The 20497-nt window shown below is 37.0% G+C and overlaps 1 protein-coding gene across 1 annotated transcript in view; it reads right to left on the minus strand.

Moving 5' to 3' along the window:
- Positions 1 to 20497, minus strand: part of ERP44 (endoplasmic reticulum protein 44) — a 46337-nt gene that overhangs the window by 21302 nt on the left and 4538 nt on the right. Inside the window, exons 2-4 of the mRNA XM_057368345.1 lie at positions 6595 to 6667; positions 4775 to 4814; positions 3304 to 3419 (exon numbers count right to left, since the gene is read on the minus strand). Of these exons, the coding sequence (XP_057224328.1) occupies positions 3304 to 3419; positions 4775 to 4814; positions 6595 to 6667 (229 nt within the window). The remainder of the gene's footprint in view (positions 1 to 3303; positions 3420 to 4774; positions 4815 to 6594; positions 6668 to 20497) is intronic.

Here is a 20497-nt window from a genome sequence, read left to right on the forward strand (position 1 = left end):
TAGGCATCCCATCACCTTTTCTGACAGACTAATAAAACAGCTCTCCTAAGGAGTGCCATCAACAACCACTCCAAATCACTTACACTTTTTATTTTAAACGATAACTCTCTCAGACTGATTCTTTTTTTCCAAGTAAAGTGACGAGAAGGCAATGAAATCCTCGTGCTTGTTTAGAGCTTCATTTACAGTTCCTTTATGAACTTCCAAATTTGTTATCGAGTTCTTTTGCTTACCAAAGGCACGGTAGCAACACAATCTCACCTCTTCAGACTAACATTAGCAATATGAGCACACACTGCAGGAACAGCCAGACACAGAGAGAGCAGCAGTTCACAACAGTGAGGGAAAACACCATTCCTGGACACATTTCGAATGGAAGAACAACAGTTCCTTACAAAGTCTGTACAGCAAAGCATCTCTTTACATACCATCAGTGAGAAGTTATATTTGGAGGTACAGAGATCTATTCAAACAAGCTACTATTTTTTATTTACCTCAGAAACCATGGTGCAGCAGAATCAAACCCCCAATATATACACTTCAATTTACAAGAATTCTGAACCACAGCTCCTCATGTTGAACTCAAACTGTCCAAAATATAAACTCTCCTCCAGACAAACATGAGTTCTAGAATGCAATATTCATTCACAGAGAAACATAGGAAATCTGTTGTACCAAGCGAGATTCCAACACTGTTGCTTAACAAAAATTATTAAAAAAACCCTGAGCAAGCAAAGCAAGCAAGCAAAAAAAAAACCCAAAAACCCCAAACAAACAAAATCCCACAAACCACTAAACAAAACCTTCCTAACAATGTCTATGCAGCAAGATCCCCTGTAATTTAATATGGAAGGTCACTCTTACTAGGTATTATACTGAGATGAGAGGTGTTCAAGATAGGTAACTTACCAAACTGAATATAGCAAAACCATAAAAGATTTTAACAAGAYACAATGTAGCAGAACTTAGACATTTCTAAGTTATAAAAGGATGTGGTGTTGGAAAAGGAAAGAGTACCTGCCTCAACTACCTGCAYCAGATTTACCTTTAGTGTATGTTCCAGAGCAGCTTAAGCACAGCCTAGTAACTTAATTTACACATTTCAGGTACAATTATCTTCCACTGGGGTAAAATATAACACATACAGAGGCTTAATATAGTGTTAATATGTATATTTCATGTTTTTTTCACATAAAAGACTATCACTTTCTGGAGAAACATCTTTATATTGCCTGTAAGAGCAGACASTATGATGGTTTTGTCATCAGGCATCAAACATTTGGCAGCACATCAATAATTCTCTTTAATTTGCTTTACCCTCAGAAGCTGGTGTGAGCTGTTGGGCCCTGCAGTGTGCTTCAATAATAGTGCATTAAATAGAAAGTATCTATGCCTGAGTGACCATTCTGAAAGCTGGTTTTGAGTGGCCAGAAATCAGCTATTTGGACTCCCTACAGAGTCTTGGCTTCAAAAAGAAATAGATCATTTGTAATGCAAATAACCSACCATCTCTAGAACATCATTCTAATAGTGAATTACTAGTGGTATGAAATCTGCAGGAATAACAAACCACCAAAATATTGACATAAATCTTCTAGTGTTGCTAAAATATGTAAACACATACAYAAATATAAAGCTTGAATAAAAAATTAGTAACAATCTTGACTCCAGCATTCAACAATATACCACAGCAGGCCAAATGTTGATAATATAGTAACATCCATTCTCTTACTAAAAAGCTATTACACAAATTAAAGTCCAAGTTAAAATACYTAAAACTTTAGGACATACCAAATAACTGTGTGCCATGAAATGTACAACCAAGCAAATAAATACTAGAAACTAGGAAGGACATATACAACTTTGTTATTTTAATTCAAAAGGGCAATGTAAATTGCTAAATATTTTATTTTTAATTCTCACACTTCACATTTGCAGGAGCAGCAATCATGTTCATCTACTTAAATTAAGGACAAAAATAGTAATAGTATAGAGAACAAATGATATTCCAGAAATAAAAAGAAACATCAAAACTCCTGGCTGCCTCCTACTACTTAGCCCACTACAGTACTCCCAGGAGAAGGACAACAATTTCTGCTGTAGCATCGCCTCCTCTTATCTTTCTGTAACAAGCTCCAGTTACCTTAATTCAAAGAGCATATAAGAAGATTAAGCAACAAACTTTTAAAGTGTTTCGAACATTGTGGGGGGGCAGAAAAAAATGTTTTCTTAACTATGTAACAGCTAACATAAGAATGGCTCACAGCTAAACACCAGGCATCCAGCAACCCAGATTCTGAGTTATTCAAGYAACTAAAAGGTACAGCAACCAAAGYAAGGATTTCAGCAGTTAATTTAAACCCTAACAATCAAACTCAACAACATAGGCTGATTTTACTATGGTTTTAAGAATGACCTTCCTATAAAGTTTTGTTTTCCTTATCTTGGCACGAGAAGATGAGTCAATTTCCAATGATGCTTGTTCTTACAAATTAACAGTTTTGTAAAACCCAAATATGATAATCAGTATTGATTAAATTGAATTTCTGTCATTAACATTTTTTGGGAATCACAAGCCACTGTTAAGAAATTATTTTTAGAAATGCTGTTCTCCAAGAAGCATAAAACACCATAGATGATCCTACAGTGTAATAAAAATCCTGGTGCTATCAATTTGCATTTCAATGTGCAGCAGATGTTCCTCACATTGTACTTATTAAGGGATTTAAAAGGAACTTTAGGGATTAGTACCAGCATAAAATAAGATTTTGCATATCATTTTCATGTATGTCTGGGGATGGCAAAAACCCATCCCAAATAGGMAACTGTTTGCTGGCATGCATAACAAAAGCAAAGCAAAGCTCTGATCCCTGCCTGACTGTATGAAAGGAAACTCCAAGCTGGAAGGAAGACCTGAGCAGAACATATTCTTCATGCTGACAATGGCAGGTTACCCCTTCCTCTTCTTGGTTGYGAAGACCTGCATCTTTAGTTGCACTAGTGCTTCTTTGACATCTCAATGAGCCAATTTATTTAATAATCCCCACCCTTTTTTCCTCATTAAATGAGATGGGCTGCACTGATAAAATAAAAGGATGTTCATGGATGTAACGAGAAAGAAACACTGGAAATTGTCCTGACAAATTTGGAAGAAGCGGTTTGCTGATGTAATAAAAGCAGCCCTGGGCTAAATGATGGGCCAGGTACAGCTACACTTTACAYGCCTATTTAGCATATTTTTCAATACAATTAGTAACTTAGCAGCAGGACAGCACAGAAAAACCTAAATCAGGATTTACTTACAATGCTGATCACAGTCTACTCTAGCAAACACCACTTGATTCTTATCTGGATATTCTTCTTTGATTACRTTAGAAGCTTCCTCAAAAATAGGATGCAGCATTTGGCTGAAGCGGCACCTGTAAATAGAGCACAAAATCATAACTTCAAAATAACTTTGAAATATTTTAATTGATGACTACTGAAATATTTCAATCTTTGAAGGAAAAAGAAAAAAATAAAAGAAAGAAAAGCTGCTGGAAAAATCATATCTACCTGTAATCATCCCAGTAACTGACTGGATAAAAATTGGTTCAAAAGTAAATTGAATAATTCACRTTGGAAAAAGAAAGTAATTCTGAAAGAATACATAGCTCAAGATATGCTCCTCTGCTTTATCTCCCTAGGAAACACCATTAATCAATTATAACCCTTTAAGAAATATATTCTATKCAGAAAGTATGTTGTTCATTTTTTTCTCCCTGAATTATCCCTGGAAAAGTAATTTTAAAAATGTAGTAAAAGAAGTTCCTTAGATTGYTGAGATTCAAATATTCACCAACACCTTCAAGAAATATCACAGGCAATTTTCTATGGGTCAACAATACAAGTTGTAGGTATTATGTATTATATTAGTGCTCAAGTTCRGCAGAATTTAAGCAGACTGCTTTTACAGCAGGAAGAACAAAGAGAACCCTACGGGTCCCTTCTTCCTGTAATGTCAGATTTTGAAGCAAATTCTCTTTTTGCCCACAAAAAGGTTGTAGRATTGTAAAGGTGCTTCGGTGGCTTCAGGGAGTTTAGGGTGGGTAACAGTAGTGCACAAGCCCATTACTAATATGTCAGTGAAATTACATGGCAGAATTTTAAACTAGAGATGCATAATGTCACTGCAGAAGTTGTGAGAATGAGACTTCAAGAAGCAGACTTGCAACAAACCAGCCTCCATTGAAACCCACCTTGAACTTAACAGTGACAGCTGCACAGCAAACATGTAAGTGAAGAGTAAGTCTTGGTCTCAAAATTAAAAGGAAGTTTAAGTACACCTGAAAAAAACCTGACTCTRGGCAGCACGGCTGTATGCTACACATTTGTGTAGCATGTATGTGTTATCATGTATATGTTACTATGGCTTCTTGCCCCTCATTCTTCTCCACCCTTATTGCAGAGAACTTCCATGAGCAAAACTGATCTGTTCTCATTCAAAAGTCAGGTTACATCAGAGACTGGTGGCGTGTTCTGTTGAGAGGTTATTACTGAATGCCTAAAAGTAATGATTATAATTACAGTTGTAATCTTTTAAAACTAYAGCCTATTATAATGTGAATCAAGCAAGCATACACAGAAGGAGAAGCAATCGGGAYATAAACCCAGAGAAAAACTGGCTGGAAAGCATCATACTACTGYATTTTCAATTAGAATACTATAGCCAAACATGACAGTTTTCAAAAGACAGAAGTTTAAACATAGAAAAAGACCAACTTGAGTAACTTACCAATCAGCATAAAAATTAACTAAAGCAACATCTGCATTGTCTGAGAAGAAAGAAAAAGAAAAAGCCCAATGTCACATTGTGAGGCAAACTTCTCAGTTCTTTTATCTGAGATTATAAAAATATGTGCAAAAAAATCTATAAAAGCAAGTATTTCTAGATTATTCAACTTAAAGTTCYATCTGATTGCTAGAAAACTGCTAGGGTAAACCTTATCTAAAATATCATCTATAACAAATTGGAAAGAGATGAGAGAGACTGYCAGTCAAGTGTTCTATTGACTTTATTGATATGTAAGACCRAAAAAATGTAAATACTTAAGGAAGTAAGACACACAAGAAGCAATTAACTGACACATGCAGTAAAAATTAATTCTGGAGTTAAATTAAGGAACGCATATCCAGAAATTGTACTCCGGTATCTCTTACGAATGGTAGAGCTAATGCTTAAGTGYTAAAAATCAGCTAAAAGCTGAAATCTCAACTATTTGGGTTAGAAGACTTATCAACAGGCAGCCTGCCTGTGCAACTTGCTCTGTTCTTACCTCTCTTATATAACCTGGATACTAAGGCAAAAGGTAGCAAAGAARTCTTCAGTCCCCCAAAAAATAAAAATGCAAAGGGGCACTAAAAAAAAGCAATACTACAGWGATATATATGATGAGGTAGTGAAATAAGATTCCTATACATGCCTTTTCACACACCAAAAAAAAAAGTATCGAAAAAGGATGCATGTCCTGCCCAAAAATAAAGTATGATGTTTATACAATACAATTACCATTCATGCTTTAAATTGATTTTTAGCAGTCGTACTGGCCTAGGCAGTGCCTAGGCACATACTCAAATTACAAAATATCAGCCTTATAAAGCAGAAATGCTGACAAAGCAGAAAATTGAAAAAGTTACAGAGCAGTTACATGTGAAGATTAGGATGCTGCAAGCCTGGAARAGGCAACATGCTGGCAAAGATGACTCCTGAGAAGGCTGGGGAACAYTGCAGTTTTGATTAAAATTATGGCATTAAGATTTTCATCATCAGCAAGGGACGTAARTGCTGAACAGGTAAATAACCATCAYCAAAATGTTTAGGGTTACCTCCAAAGCATAAAGTATTTACTGAAAGTAATTGGATGAATTTTAAAAGCACTACACCTGGCATATATTCCCTTCTATGAACTACACTTTATAAAATAATTTTACATTTTCCATTGTATAAAAGTTATTTACAAACAGATCTCACATCACAAAGCAATCCTGTAACACAAGGCAGATTCTAGTCCAGACATTAAAAAAGAATTTTCCCCCTGGATATATTTGAAAAATGTAATAACCTCTTTCTGCAAAGACAACCAGTTACAGGCAAGTTGTATACTTCTCAGAGGAAAAGGTTTCAGACAAGAAATACATAACTGTTTAATTTACAGATTTCCATTCTRTGAGCCACCAGAATCAGGACAGTGTTTAACCTGAGGAAAGGCATAGCTGAACAAGCAAGATACTTAAAGCCCATCACCATGGGTTTCAGTTGCTGCTATTTTTTGGGGGGGAACTTCTAAAATGCCCTGTGGACAWGTTTTGGTTATGTAATCAAGCATTCCCTTCTGCAAACAAGATACCAGTTATTTTTTTAAAGACACTTCAAATTCTCTTTGCAATACATTAGTTCAGACAGCCAATTTTAACCACAGGCATTTAATATTTCTAAGCCAATTTCAATTCATATATTCAAAGCTAGGGTATGAATATTCATTTAATATCACTGCAATATTCACACAGATAAGTAACTGCAGACATACAAAGAAAAAAATTATTTGAAGTACTCACTTAAAATGTCATCTATATTTCCACTATCTAGACTTGTTATTTCACTTCTTGCTGGATTAAAAAGCCAAGACACCTAAAAAGAAAAAGCAAACTAGTAAGGTACGTTTCAGCAGTAAAGTAGTAACTTATGTGTGATTTTTAAGTGTTGCAGTTCAAAAGCTGGAGGAGAACAGTAAAATAAGTATAATTCAGTCAATGCATTTCAGACGACAGCAGTACTACAAATAAACTAAAGATATARCATCCACATTTAAAGCAAAATTGGCTCTTTTAGTATGATTCTCTATTGTGTAGGCAGAAATGTTACACGTAAATTTTGCACCTTTAAGAACTACTTTTATTCATAACTTCACTCTGAAGAAAGAAATCAAACCCCATTTCAGCAACCTCACACTCCCCAGCAGTGTGTGGGCACAGAGGTTTTACCCAGAGAAAAGTAATTCGTTCTGTCACTTGAAGGACTTGTCTGGCTAAGAAGTTTCTCATTTAGTAAAGCCTCAATTGTCTGCATTTTTTATTGCTGTTTTAGGAAATAATTTCAGTATTTCTAACTCAACTAGCTACAGTCTTTTATGACTTGACACTGCTTCAGTTCCAGCCTGCAATAGGCATATCAGACTATAAAATCCGAGACACCACATCAGTTACATCATTCAATCACAAGGAAACATTTSTATTATTCTTAAAGCAACTCTCACAGCAATACAGTTGTGCAACTGGCCCAGATCTTCTTTTCTCAAAATGCAGTGGAGGAAATAGAAGACTAAGCTCTATCCCAGGTGAGAAAGGTATCAGTGAATTTCAATTTATTTTTGCTTTGAGAGAGACAAGCATGCAAATTTTTGAGTAGGGTGACATAGATTCTGGTCTGGGCCATGAATGTCTCCATCCTGAGCAAGYCAGTCAGAAAGTCATCACTTCTCTAAGCACAGTCAGGGCTTGGACCAGATGCTCTGCTGTGATGCCTTCAACTTTACAATTGAGGTATGGTTCCTCAGCTACAACACAGATAACAGGAGAGGAAAAGGAAAGTTTTCAGAAGAGAACTATGTTAAGGAGTTGGGTGAAGAACAGAGATTCACAGAGACATGACACACTGAGAYACAGCAGCACACAACATACATGCTATTGATGTTCCCAAAGACTAATTTACTCTTTGAGGTCCAAAGAAAATCTACTTAKGGCTCAAGAGGCACCAAGGAAAAATAAAGAGCATAAGCTAAAGCATAAAGACCATCCAAATAAAACCACTTAGAGCAGTTGTATGACAGGAACCTGTGATACAAAGTTCTCTGGATTTTTTTGGAAGAGGCTGAGACCTCTCCTGAACCTATAAGAATACAAAGAAGAAGTCTCCAGGATACACCCGTCTTTGACACTGTTTGCAATTTATCAGAAGACTCATTCAATGTCACACACATTCAAAATGTTTCCTAACATTTGTTGCAAGTGTATATGAAATATTYGATTGAAAAAAACCAGCCAAACTGGATCATGCTTTCCTTAAAACTGACCTCAAAAATGGTGGGATCGTTCTACAGTGACACTGTCAACAGTCCTCAAACTATCACTATAAATGGCACACAGGTGACATTTGCAGCATTCAATCATTTTCAGTTCCTTCTGATTTGTGAATCACTAACCACTTCTCAATGAAAATACTGATCCTCTCACATTTCTCACACAGAGGCCTCTGGGTAGCATACAACTCTATCTTACACTCCAGGCTRAAAACACACCAGCTGTTGGCATACAAAATATGTACCAGCGCTTCTCTCTTGGTAACTGAACAAGATGCCATTCTTAAATGCAAATCTAAGATTTGTGGTGGAGTTTGCACAGTCTTCCTGTGGCACTTCAACTTCCTGAGAMAAGTGTCTGAACTGTGGCTTTAACACGACTATAGAGAAAAAAAACTAAAGGTTGAGCTGTGAGGTCCAGAGATTAAACAGGCAGCGTAACAACACAATCTGCCAAAAATATATGCAATTTAAGCAAGCTATGCAATGCATAAGTTGCAGATGCCACTGTTAGGGGAGCTCCTCTGAARGTGCTGGCATTGCTGACTCCGGAGCAGCAAGTAAGTAGGACTCTGCCTTTGGAGCAAGAAGCTACCTGCATGGAACCAGATTGGCCGAAGTATCCCTAGAGAAGTAACAGCTGATGACAACCATTAGTGCAGCCACCTCCCCATCACCCCTTGGTGGGTGCATGGGATGGCAACTGCCATGGCTTTGCTGAGGGGAGGTTCTGGAGTAGAAGTTATGTTTGTAGTGAGTAATGGGTCAGGTCAACATGGGCATGAGCTGGCACAGGTTTTGTTTACACACACATGCTGCTTTGATGCAAACCTAAGGTTAGACCTAACTTGCGTACAATTGAAGCAGTAGCTACAATTAACAATAACAGTTGGAATATTGCTCTAGACAATAATGGATCATCTAATCCTACCGCAGGTGACTTTGCAAATTCAATGTTCTACAGTTTCAGCTGCCCTGCAAGGCCTCAAGAACCTCTGATCACCCTGAAGAGCACAGAKTTACTTATCCTGCTTGTAATCTTGGACAATCCTTATTTACAGAGAAAATCCACACAACCCTCTAGAAAGCAAGACCYTTTCAGCTGCTGCACACAGCTCTGCATCACCATTCAGACTCAGAAAGAATTCACACAGTAAGTCTTGGTGTTACGATTTTCACAGGAGCTCAGCAGTTCATACTGTCTAAACACACTGAATGGGTAAGATACCAATTTCTTAAACCCTTTTGGCTTTTTCTAGCCTAACTTTCCAGCAGCAACACAAATCTTATCTAATAGGATAAGTTACACATAAATTAAACATACCATAGATAAGCATATTATTTGCAGTTGAGAAATAGGCTCTGTTACTTAGCAGATATACTTCAACGGATCAGGAACTGTAGTCACATTTGTAGATTGCTATAATACACCTAAAAYACACTTAACTTGCAATGCAAATATTTAACTGCACCCTGAAAGCACAGGACTTACTAACAAATGAGATCCGCTACTAGACTGTGCTATGTGCAGAAAAAAGGAACTAAAACCAATACTTCTTTCTAACACAAATAAATTTTGTGATTGTTTACTTAACTCCTACTGTGGAAATGTGCTGTAAGCTGCATGTACCAAGACATTAACACCAAAACAAATATGCCAAACATCTTCATGTTTTGAAGGGGAAAAACCAATTAACCATATATCCTAYTGTCCCTTCATATTACAATAGTGGAAAAATACTAAGAACACCTTTCCCCAAAAGTTGCACAAAATCTGAGGTAATTGAAATAATTCTTCCACTAGAAGTATGAAAATTTCTGTATTGTCAAATATATTCATAATCACRTTCTCAAATATTTTATACTGGCTAAACAATTGTGGGTGCCAAACTTTTCATAATAAGTAGACAGACTCAGGGAAAAGAAGCATTCCTTGAAGAAATGTCAATAAATATGCAAGACGCACTCCAGCTGAAGCTATCATTAAGGTATAATGCCTCTAAGGAAGAAAACACATCCTTTTGACCCAGTAATCTTGCTGTCCCATGAGATCCAAGAGGGTTTATCATACTACTACTATTAATATTTATCATGAAATAACACAAATTTGTATTTAAATTGCTAAAAAGCTACACTGCTTTGAGAGTATTTTCTGACCTTTTTTGATAGCATGAGCAGAAGACAAGACAGTTTTGAGGAAATAATTTCTAAATATCAGCTACACATTTTATACAAGTATTGAATATATGTTCTGAAAAACATACTGTCTAAGAAAAGYATTCAGAATTTTTTACTTTTAAATGCAAACTTTACATTCCACTAGCCCATAGCAGGACATATGGAAGACTATTCATATTTGTAACTGAAGTAAAAAAAWACAAAATTTCAAACTGATATCACAAGATAGCTGCAAACTCATTGAAGAAAGCATCTTGAAAAAATAATTCAAAAGGAAAATTGCTTACATAAGTACACCTGAAAACAACTCAGGWTTCTGAATTTACATGGGATATAATTAAGTATACTTTATATTTCTTTTTTTAAATGTTCAAACTGAAAATCTGAAGGTAAAACTAAGCAGCCATGAAATAAAAAGATTTTTAAAAATAGAGCATTAATATATTAAACACTTGATTGAAACTGCTCAAGTTAGATTAGGATGTTTATAACTACTCACAATCATTTAACAATACAGAAAAATGACAAAACAAATGTAGATGAAAACACATAAATGTAGAAATCTTTATATTGCTTTTATTGCTTAAGTACATAAGAAATGGGGGTAAAAGATCAGGAACAGTCTGTTGACAAACATAAAATGTAGCACATAAATTTTAGGGGGAAAAGGAGATGACATTTTTACTCTTCTGGTCCTCAGAAATACTGTCAAATAAAGCAGGAACATCACAGCTCAGGGTCCTGGGAGTTTCTGAAGATAACACTGGTCATGTTTTTACTGGGAAGTTTAATTAGTATCCAAATCTTAGTGTTTCTGATCAAGTTTTGATCCTCACTTGAAATTAGCCAACGGCTCAGGAAGCCAGTACCAGTCACTTCTAAGGAGCAACTACAAATTAGCTGAGATTTATTCTGATTGTTTCCAATGAAAGACGTCAAAGCACTGCTCAAAARCCACTATCATCCTCCCAAACACACYATGCAATGCCACACAAGCAGCCTTACACAAAATAAAATGCCTGGAGAGAACCTATTCAATTCATACCCAACAGTGGACCTCTGCCCAGTTTTATATTTCTTTCCCAAAGGGGAAATAAAAGCACACTCAGTTTCAATTCACCTTCTGCTGACAGTACTGCTGTTCAATTGCCATTCCWCACAACCAATTAATAAAGCCTGCTGGTTATTCAAGAGATTTAGGCCAACATTTTACCAGCACCAGTTAATGCTGTTTGTTCTTTGATTGCTAACTGGATGGGAGAGACAGACCTATAGGTTTAATGGTATTTCTTTTTCAAGTTTATTATACTTTACATGCCACTTGCTTGCAGAAGAGTTTTACAGTTTAAATCTGCATAACCTTAAAAGTGCAAGAAAAGGAAATAAGAACTCATTCTAGTTGCATTCTAGTTCTTTGTGCCTTTATTTTTTAATGCACATAATGAAAGAGASGTCCTCATTTCCAAAGCAAACTCTGTAGAATAACAAGATGAATTCTAGGACCATTACAATTTCTAATAAGTACTACAACTGCAAGGCAGTCAACAATAACAGCTTCCATTTTTACTAGCTAACTTTTTCATTTACCTTTTCCTCCTGCTGGGAAATCCTAAAAGCAAACGACTAAACATTCTTTCTCCTCTAATACAAAATCATTTTACATTTGATAACCAGCTCTAGCCCATACGTAATCCTGACTGACATACTGAAGTTACTACCTGAAGTCCAAGCTCCCCCAAGACCCTGCTGCTGTCAGTCCCCGAGTACCTCTTTTTTTATGCATGCTGCTGATCTGAGGTCTGCATTAAACTCCTGGACAACAGGAAGCAGACGSGTTTACAGCCTGCTGTAGGATGATACAAATTGAAAGCAATCCCAGAAGACAGCAATGCCAAAGCTGGCAAGGGATTGTAAGAGCCCCTGAATTTTGGCTTTAGAACCATCAATCAGGAACATCTTGCTGGCGACATTCCCAGAAGCCCCATAATTAAACACAAAGTTCAGAGCACAGAGAGGTAACAGTAAATAGAAAATGCTGAGGAAAAATGAAAAAGAACATTATTCACTCTCAAACTGTGAGAGCAGTTTGACTCTTAGTTGTCATCACTTGATTCCAGACTGCGCCCAAACACTTTCATAACTTAGACTGACTGGGGCCATTCCTGATAAATAAGCAGGGGTTTTATTGATAATGTAAGCTGCTTTCATTATAAGACTATAAGACAAAGTTCTATTAGATCAAAATACTAATTAATGATTCTTTCTCACTTACATTCAAGTTTTCAGAGCAATTTTTAAATGGATAACAAAAGATAATTTTCTTATAATTTTTTACTTAAGAGCCATATCTTAAATTTAGCCAGGAAAATTTAAAATGCTCAAAAGAAACTACTTAAAATAGATTTAAAAATTGCAGTCACTAATGTCCAGGAGAACAGAGAAAAAAAATCTAACTAAACTGAAATATGGATRATATATATATTTGAAATGTAAACTTACTTCTTCAGCCTTGATTGACAGTTCATTTTTACATTGTTTTAGCCAAACAATGTTGTAACTGCACAGAGCTAAGTAGAGACCACCACATTAAAAAGAAGTCATGCAATTTTTTGCCCTCCACATATATTGTTTAGTGTCTGGAAGGAACATTTGGTGTAGGTGTATGTCTTACTACTACTGAAATCATTTTTAAATGAAAACACTGGAAACAGAAAAATTCACAATTTACAATGCTATATTTGAAAATCCAAATTATATTGATTTTACATGCCAAATCAGGAAAAAGAACCCACAGCTAATGGTTCCTAAAACTGAACACAAGCAAAGGAGTTGAAGGATTGTACTGTTTGACTGGGAATGGTTGACAGCTGCAGAGATCTCTCAATGATCTGATACTACAGCATCAACGACTTCTAGAAGTTAACCTCTCAACACTTTTGTGAACTATTATTAATAGACACAAGACATTAATTCAAAAAGTCCACTGCAGAGATGACAATTAAACATCATTAACACAACATGCAGTCCAATGCATTGCATTTTTTCCCATAAAACTATTAATAGCAGAATCATGCACCCAAACACAATTCTAAAGCTTAAGTCTCTGGGCAAAATCTATGGATCATGGTCCTTTACAGAAATGTTTAAGTGAGGCCTCAAAAAAATGACATGAGGTGTGTCTTCAAAAATGTCACAGAGATAAGACCTGCAWTTTACTTTCAGTTGAATTATTTCTATCTTTCAGTTATTTCTCTAGTCCTGGAGGGAGAAGAGTAACCTCCAGTCAGGGTTATGATGCACTGGTTTCCTTGTCTTATACAYCGACATGGAGACAACACAATCCATACACCTTTTGAAGTGTAAACAGATGTCTGAACATCTGTATTACTTTGAGAATAATGTTCAGAGTGCTCCACATCTTCACAAATAGGAATCTACCTTGAAGCTTGTTTCACAGATTTGAAGCCATGAGTTCAGCTCCCCAGGAAAATACTGAAAGCTCTGAATCTTTATGTATTTTATTTACCAAGCTGATTCTCTTACACAAGAAGCTATAATTCCCTTGAAAAAAGGTCACTTCTGTGCAGCTTTTTAGGAAAAAAMCACCTCATTTTCCAATAACTCTTTCTTTTCCATATTACCAAYTGCTGTGATTATTTGGCAACAACACAAGGATACACTTTCAAGAAGAAGTAACACATTTAAAATACAAATACAATCCCCAAAATGATTAGCACAAATTAAGCAGCTGCTGCTGTGTATGAAAGCCAGCACCCTCAAGGTCCTCARCTTGTTAAAACATGATCCAGCAATCTGAAATAAATGGCAACTTGGTCTTGTCAAGACTTTGGTAAGGCCAGCAGAGCAGAACAGTTTGCTGMCTCTTTTCAATAAGTCAAGGAAAARTGCCATGYTCTCTATTTTGGCCATTGCTATTACATGTAAAACCCACTACCAAAAGAYTTGTTGTAGACAGATTAAACCYCTGATTCTGTGTACTTGTAAGTCCACTCCTCATTACAGAAAGCAACATACTGTTATTCACTACGATCCACAGGCTTCCCTGTGCCCTTTATTACAGTTTTTACATGCAGAGCCATCACAGAACAAGAAATTAGCTTTTAAGTTTTTTTAAATAATACAAACATTTTGTTCATTCTTGGACTGGTGGTGAAAATGCATATTAACATGAAACAACTTTTATGCCATTCTGTGGGAGGAGTGGCCAGGGAATTCAGAATCTCTCCTYTAAAGCATAATCTTAGAGGAAGAAACCAAAAGTAGATGTAGCGTTTTCACAAGACACAGTATTTCTTAAGCCACATGAATGTTTGCTACCTTGGAACAATCTWAAGGATCAAAAATATTAGTGGATAACTGAATGCTCCATCCTTGCTGCCTATACACATTCTACTGCTTTAAAAACACCACAATTTCTATTTTGGCAAATTTTACTGCATATTGAGTTTATTCTTCAATAAGACAAAACAACTCATTTCAAGTGAAATTATCAACTTCAACACCTACTCTCTTCTAGCTGCTCAGCTTTTAATTAGTTATACAATCTAATTGCAACACTGAATAAATTTTTATTCTTCTGCTCCAAAACATCAAGTTCCCCAGATCTTTGCCTTATCAAGAAAGMTGGGAACTTCAAGCAAAGACAAGCCCGCTCAGTTTTACCTTTCAGGCTAAAATTTATTTTAAAAGTGGGTATGAATTACTGAAACCAACTGTTAAAATGCCAATATAGGGACTACCACGAACACACACCAACTAGCCCTYCATGAGAAAAATACCCACGCTGGACCCACACTGCTCTAAACCGTGCAGCTGAGGCATTGGCTTGAGGCAATAAAAGGTAGTAAAAGAAACTGAGAGACAGACAAAATACTTAAGTGAAAAATGCAGCTGGGTTATTCTCCTCACTCAGTCCATCCAAAGGGATGCAAAAGATACTGGTTAACTWGCACTCTACAGACAACATCAGTGGAGACAAATGGACAAGCCTCCGACAAATCTCCATTACATTAGTGCGGCTGCCTATTTGTATTTCTGAATAATAAAATCCTTTTAAAACACAGAATCACAGCCACCTTGATTCGGCTCATACTTATTTGATGCTGAAGATGATGATGATTAGAACTGAACAACGAAGCAGTGGCAAACATACAAATGATTCTATGACAATTAGCAGTTCAAGTTAAATTTTTACCCTCTTTCACTTTTAGTATTACAGTCACATTACACTTAGCAATCTCCACCAGAACCAGCCCACGTGTAAACACCCTATTGATTAATCTCAGATCTAGAGCTTTTAGCAATAATATTTCCAGTATCACTATGACCCTCCTTGCGCTACAGATTTTGTTTTTCCTTCATCATGATTGTGATGCGACTTTTCCTCAAATTACCTCCCAATACTTCAGCAGGACACTAAGCATTTGTTTGTACAACTATCAAAAGATAGCTACATTACTTTKTSATGCAGCCATTCTTAGCTCWTCAAGTGTTTGCCCACCCATTAAAATCACTGAGATTCAGTCCAATGTTGTTGCTCTTCTCTCTTTTTCTGAGAAACCAAAATGAGGAACACCTCAGAATTTCAAAATTAAAGCTTTCTAAAATACAACGGCATTTTAGTGCCTCTGTTTGTCATTCCCTTAACATCAGAACTCCAAACTTTAGAATAAATCCACTTACAACATCATCTAAACTTACTCACTCTGGTTTGGTTATTTTACTTGGTAATATAAAAATATTACTATGGTTATTTTGTTTTCTTCATTCCAGGCATAATTTGATGCACACTCCACAAACTTCCACTTAACACATGCAAACTGCCAATCATAGTACATTAAAGCTCTCAGGCCATCCATTAACTTGTTTCTAACAATTGTTTTCCCTCAATTTTCAGGCTAGCATTTATTATTTGCTACCTTAAAATGACCTAAGAGTAGATAAGGGATAAGATCTTTCTGAATAAGCAGTGATTCTGTGTAATAGAAATATTACTCTGCAGCTGCATTCTAATTGACAAGTTGGCATTGGAAAAATCTACCAATTTAAATGAGGAGGTATAAAAAAAAGATACCTTTTTGCAATTAATCCATAGGTTATCTTCTATGGAATAGCACTAATTAAAGCAATGCTACCTGAACTTGAAGAAAAAAATTCATCTTTGGGACCACAGCTGCAKGTACCTTGAAGAATAAGTGGGTAATTTCAGCAGGTGTAAGAGCTATTTTCTTTTTGCCCTGAACAGCTGCTAAGGGTCTGCACATATGCAGTCAATTTATCCTGGCTAACTCTGGATAGCAGAAGAATAAATAATGCAGAGGACAAGACATACGCCACAGATACTGTGAAATGCACGAAAGAACATCATATAGAGATTGGTCTACCTCTCTTCAAGGAATATGAAACCTGCCAGCTTCAAGCTGACTCCCACAAAACATCCCAGCAAGTATTCCAGACTGGCCCTAAAAATAGTATGAACACACTAACATGGTGCAGTGCTTGAACTGGGAGCAAATTTTGGACACCCTGGCTCTGCAATCAACCTGCTTCATGTAGCAATCTTAGTGCTCTCAACATAGAAGGCTGCTGCGACGGAAACAGTTACCAAAATCTTCAGCAAGGTATCACAGCCATATATTGGCTTATTTAAAAATATTTATTTCCTATTTAACACCAATTTTATGTACACATTTGCATTGGTTTAGCAAATTCTGCTGGCTTATGTTGACAGCAAAAAATATTAAAAAGGCCCCTGCCCCCTGCAATTATACCTTTTTAACCAGAGCAGATTTAAATGCCATTCAAAGGTAATTCCTGAGAGGCCTGCACACTTGCTGAGCTCCCTTCACTAATTAACAGATCATTAGTAGGAAAGAACCTCTAACTGTTCACCCCCTACACCACATACTGTCTTAATTACCTTTGTGAAGCAACCAATTTGTCTTTCAGTTATTTTGTCCGAAATCCCAAGTGAATTGACTCAACAGGGAGAAGGAAAAAAAGGAAAAAAGTTTTTTCATGCACACATTTATGAAAATTCATAATTTTATGACTGGCAAAGAATCTAGAAGCTCAGTGTTTCCAGCAAGAGTTAAGAAAGGGGATTTCAGTAAACTATGAGAATCAGAAGTGATAGACTGACTAAAGGAACAAAAAGCGTTTCTTGGGATTACAAATATGGATGCATCACTGAAAAGCTTTCCCTTTGTGCAGCTTTTGAGAAAGTTAATTATATCATCACTTCATAATCACGACAGTTATGGGAAACAGCAAAACACTATCACAGCTGTTGTTTGCTTTTTCCAGACCATTGGAACAGGCACCTATTCCTTGCCTTTCAAAATACTTCCTTGCAGAGTTCCTAATGAACAAGTTCTCTCTGTGTTTATGCTCAATTGCTACACGAATCCAGCTGGAGACAAAATACAAGCTCTACTGCCAGTTATTTTACAACAGAGATTAGGCTGCTCTTCTCTCCTTTTCACAAATCTATGAAAATAAAACCTCAAAAACCCTTGCAGACGTTCCTATTTTTATTGGATGCACCTCAGTGAAACACAGAAGAAACAGGCAAGAATTGCTGATGCCAGACAAGACAGAAGACAGMCTGGCTGCAAAAAAACGCGCCAAAGAACCAGGTCATTCACTATATTCATTTCTATAGTCCYACATTGGGCTCAGGTCGAAGTTTCAATCATTAAAGAAATCTAAGGCCCAGAGAAATACCTTCCCTTGAAACAATGCAGCAAACCATACACCTGAAATCTCTGTTTGTTAACATAGCCTTCATTTGGATCCCAAAGTGAAGCAGCTGGGAGATTCCAACATATAAAATGTGRAAACTAATGTCTTCCAGGAACAAGACTTTGGACCTCCCGTGTTTCACTTCATCACTGCTGCTCATGCAACTTTTACATAYATGACTGGGGCTCGCACTAAATCCCATCTATACTCAATTACGGTATTWATTTTTTAATTAAAAATGTGTACCTCACAGAACCATTGAATAAAGTGGCAAGACCTCAAAGCACTYGGGTCTTAATTCAGTCCACTCAGAAAGCATGGCTCTGAAAACCAAAAGGGCCCACAAAGAGCCTGCTGACCTTCAAGGAGAACCTCTTCAGAGCACAAAAACAATATACTCCATTGGGCAGAAAGTTGGTATGGCAGAAAACTTGCATGAGTTAACACAAAACTTCTGGAGAAAGCTTAAAAAAAAAAAAAAGGGAGCAGACAGAAGGTAGAGGTAAGAAAAATACTTGGTAGGAAGAGAGAAACACTGCTTGGAGCTGGCAGCAGTCCAAGCTCAGCTGGAGCTGAGGGAGAGATGTTAAGGTATGCTGGCAACAAAAGGAAGAGAGGAAGAGTAAGGAAATTGTAGGCCTGCTGCTCARCTAGCAGGGGACATAGACACAAAGTACACAGAAAATGCTTAGCTACTCAATGTTGTCCTTGGCTGATTTTATACTGATGAGGTCTGAACCAATAAAAGTGTTCCAGGGAAAAGAAGCATTACTCACATGAGTAGAAGATCAAGTTAGAAAGCTCTTCAGCAAGAGTGACATACATAGAGCCACAGAACCAGACTAAATGTATTTTCTTGGGTCATCAGGAGAATTATGGAGAAAAGTTTTCTTTCCAGAAGCCACATCCATCCAGCATATATTTGAAATAAGTAAATCAATCTGTTTTCTGTGGCAAGACATTTAGCTCTGCAAACAAGGAAAGAGTACTGGACGTTGTTYGCCTTGATTTTAGCAAGCTTCTAACACAGCGCCTCAAAGGATCCTTAGACCTAAATTGTTGATGCATGAACTGAATAAGTGAACTATAAAGTGAGTGACATAGCAGCTGAACTGCTGAGCTCTAAGGGCTGTAACCAAAGATACCGTGTCTGACTGGCCTCTAAGGAAGTTTCTCCAGACCAGCATGGGGTGTAAGATTTGTCTGTAGTAATGACCAGAATGATGGAACAGAGTTCCTCCTCAGCAATTCCCGGAGGACACAGGAACTGGGTGAATTGGTTTATAAGCTAGAGGGAATACCTACTCAGAGATACCTCAAACACTGGAGAAATGGTCTGACAGAAACCTTGCGAAGTCCCACAGAGGCAAAGTCCTGCATCTCTGGTGAAAATACTCCATAGAGGTTGGGAGCCACCCAGACAGAAATCAGCTTTGCATAAAAGGTCTTGGGGAGCAAGTTGAACGGGAGTCAGCAGCACAACMCTTGGAGCAAAGACAACCACACACTGAGCTGTGTTAGTGAAAGTGTAGCCAGGTAACCTTGGGAAAAGATTCTTTCCTTTCATCTGGCACTTGGGTGAGCACATCTGAAGGATTTTGCCCAGCTTTGGGACTGCCCGTACAAGACATTAACATATGGAAGTGAAGCCCAGCAGACGGCTGTGAAGGTGATCCTGACTGGAGAACGGGCTATAAAAGGAGAGGCTGAGACAGCTGCATTTGTTCATCCTTTAGAAAAAATTATTACTGCTGCTACCAGAGGTCTAATCAGAGGTTATAGAGAAGGCAGAGACAGACTCTTCCCAAAGATGAGGTGATGGGACAAGAGACAGTGTACACAATGTACATCTCCAGATAGACTTTTCAAAGAAAACTTTCAACAAGGTTTTGATCCAACATTGAAACAGCTGACCAGAGAAATTGCAGAACCTCCATTCTTGGAGTTACATAAGACAACTGGAAAAAAACCTGAGCAATCCCATCTAAATTGATCGTGCATTGAGCAGGGAGTAATACCAGATTACTTTTAAGAAGTCCTTTCCAATTCAAATGATCAAACTTCAGTGGCAATCAAAAAACAGAACTCTTTAACTTGATCCTATCAGGTAAATACAGCAAGATTCTCAATACTCCCTTCCATCAAAGCTCCATCCTGTCATGCTAAAGCCAGACATAGRTCAAGAAACAAGGGATGAAAGAAACCTAGAAAATTCTCCATAACAGGAACAGATCAACATGAGATTTACTGTGTTCAGCAGAACTCTCAAACTYTCTCTCTCCTTTCTTAGTTCTCTATAATGCACACCTCTCCCCTATCAATTTCTCTGAGAGCTTTCTCAAGTTTGGAGTTTTGGAAGAAAATATTCCTTAGGCTCTGAAGTCTACACCCTACATTGCTTCTGCTTATGGCCCCAAATGTTCCTGTTTTTCCTCCTCTAG

Source organism: Malurus melanocephalus, unplaced genomic scaffold, assembly GCF_030028575.1.
Source record: "Malurus melanocephalus ecotype Western Australia unplaced genomic scaffold, MMel_1.1 scaffold_90, whole genome shotgun sequence".
In the NCBI taxonomy this organism is placed as follows: domain Eukaryota; kingdom Metazoa; phylum Chordata; class Aves; order Passeriformes; family Maluridae; genus Malurus; species Malurus melanocephalus.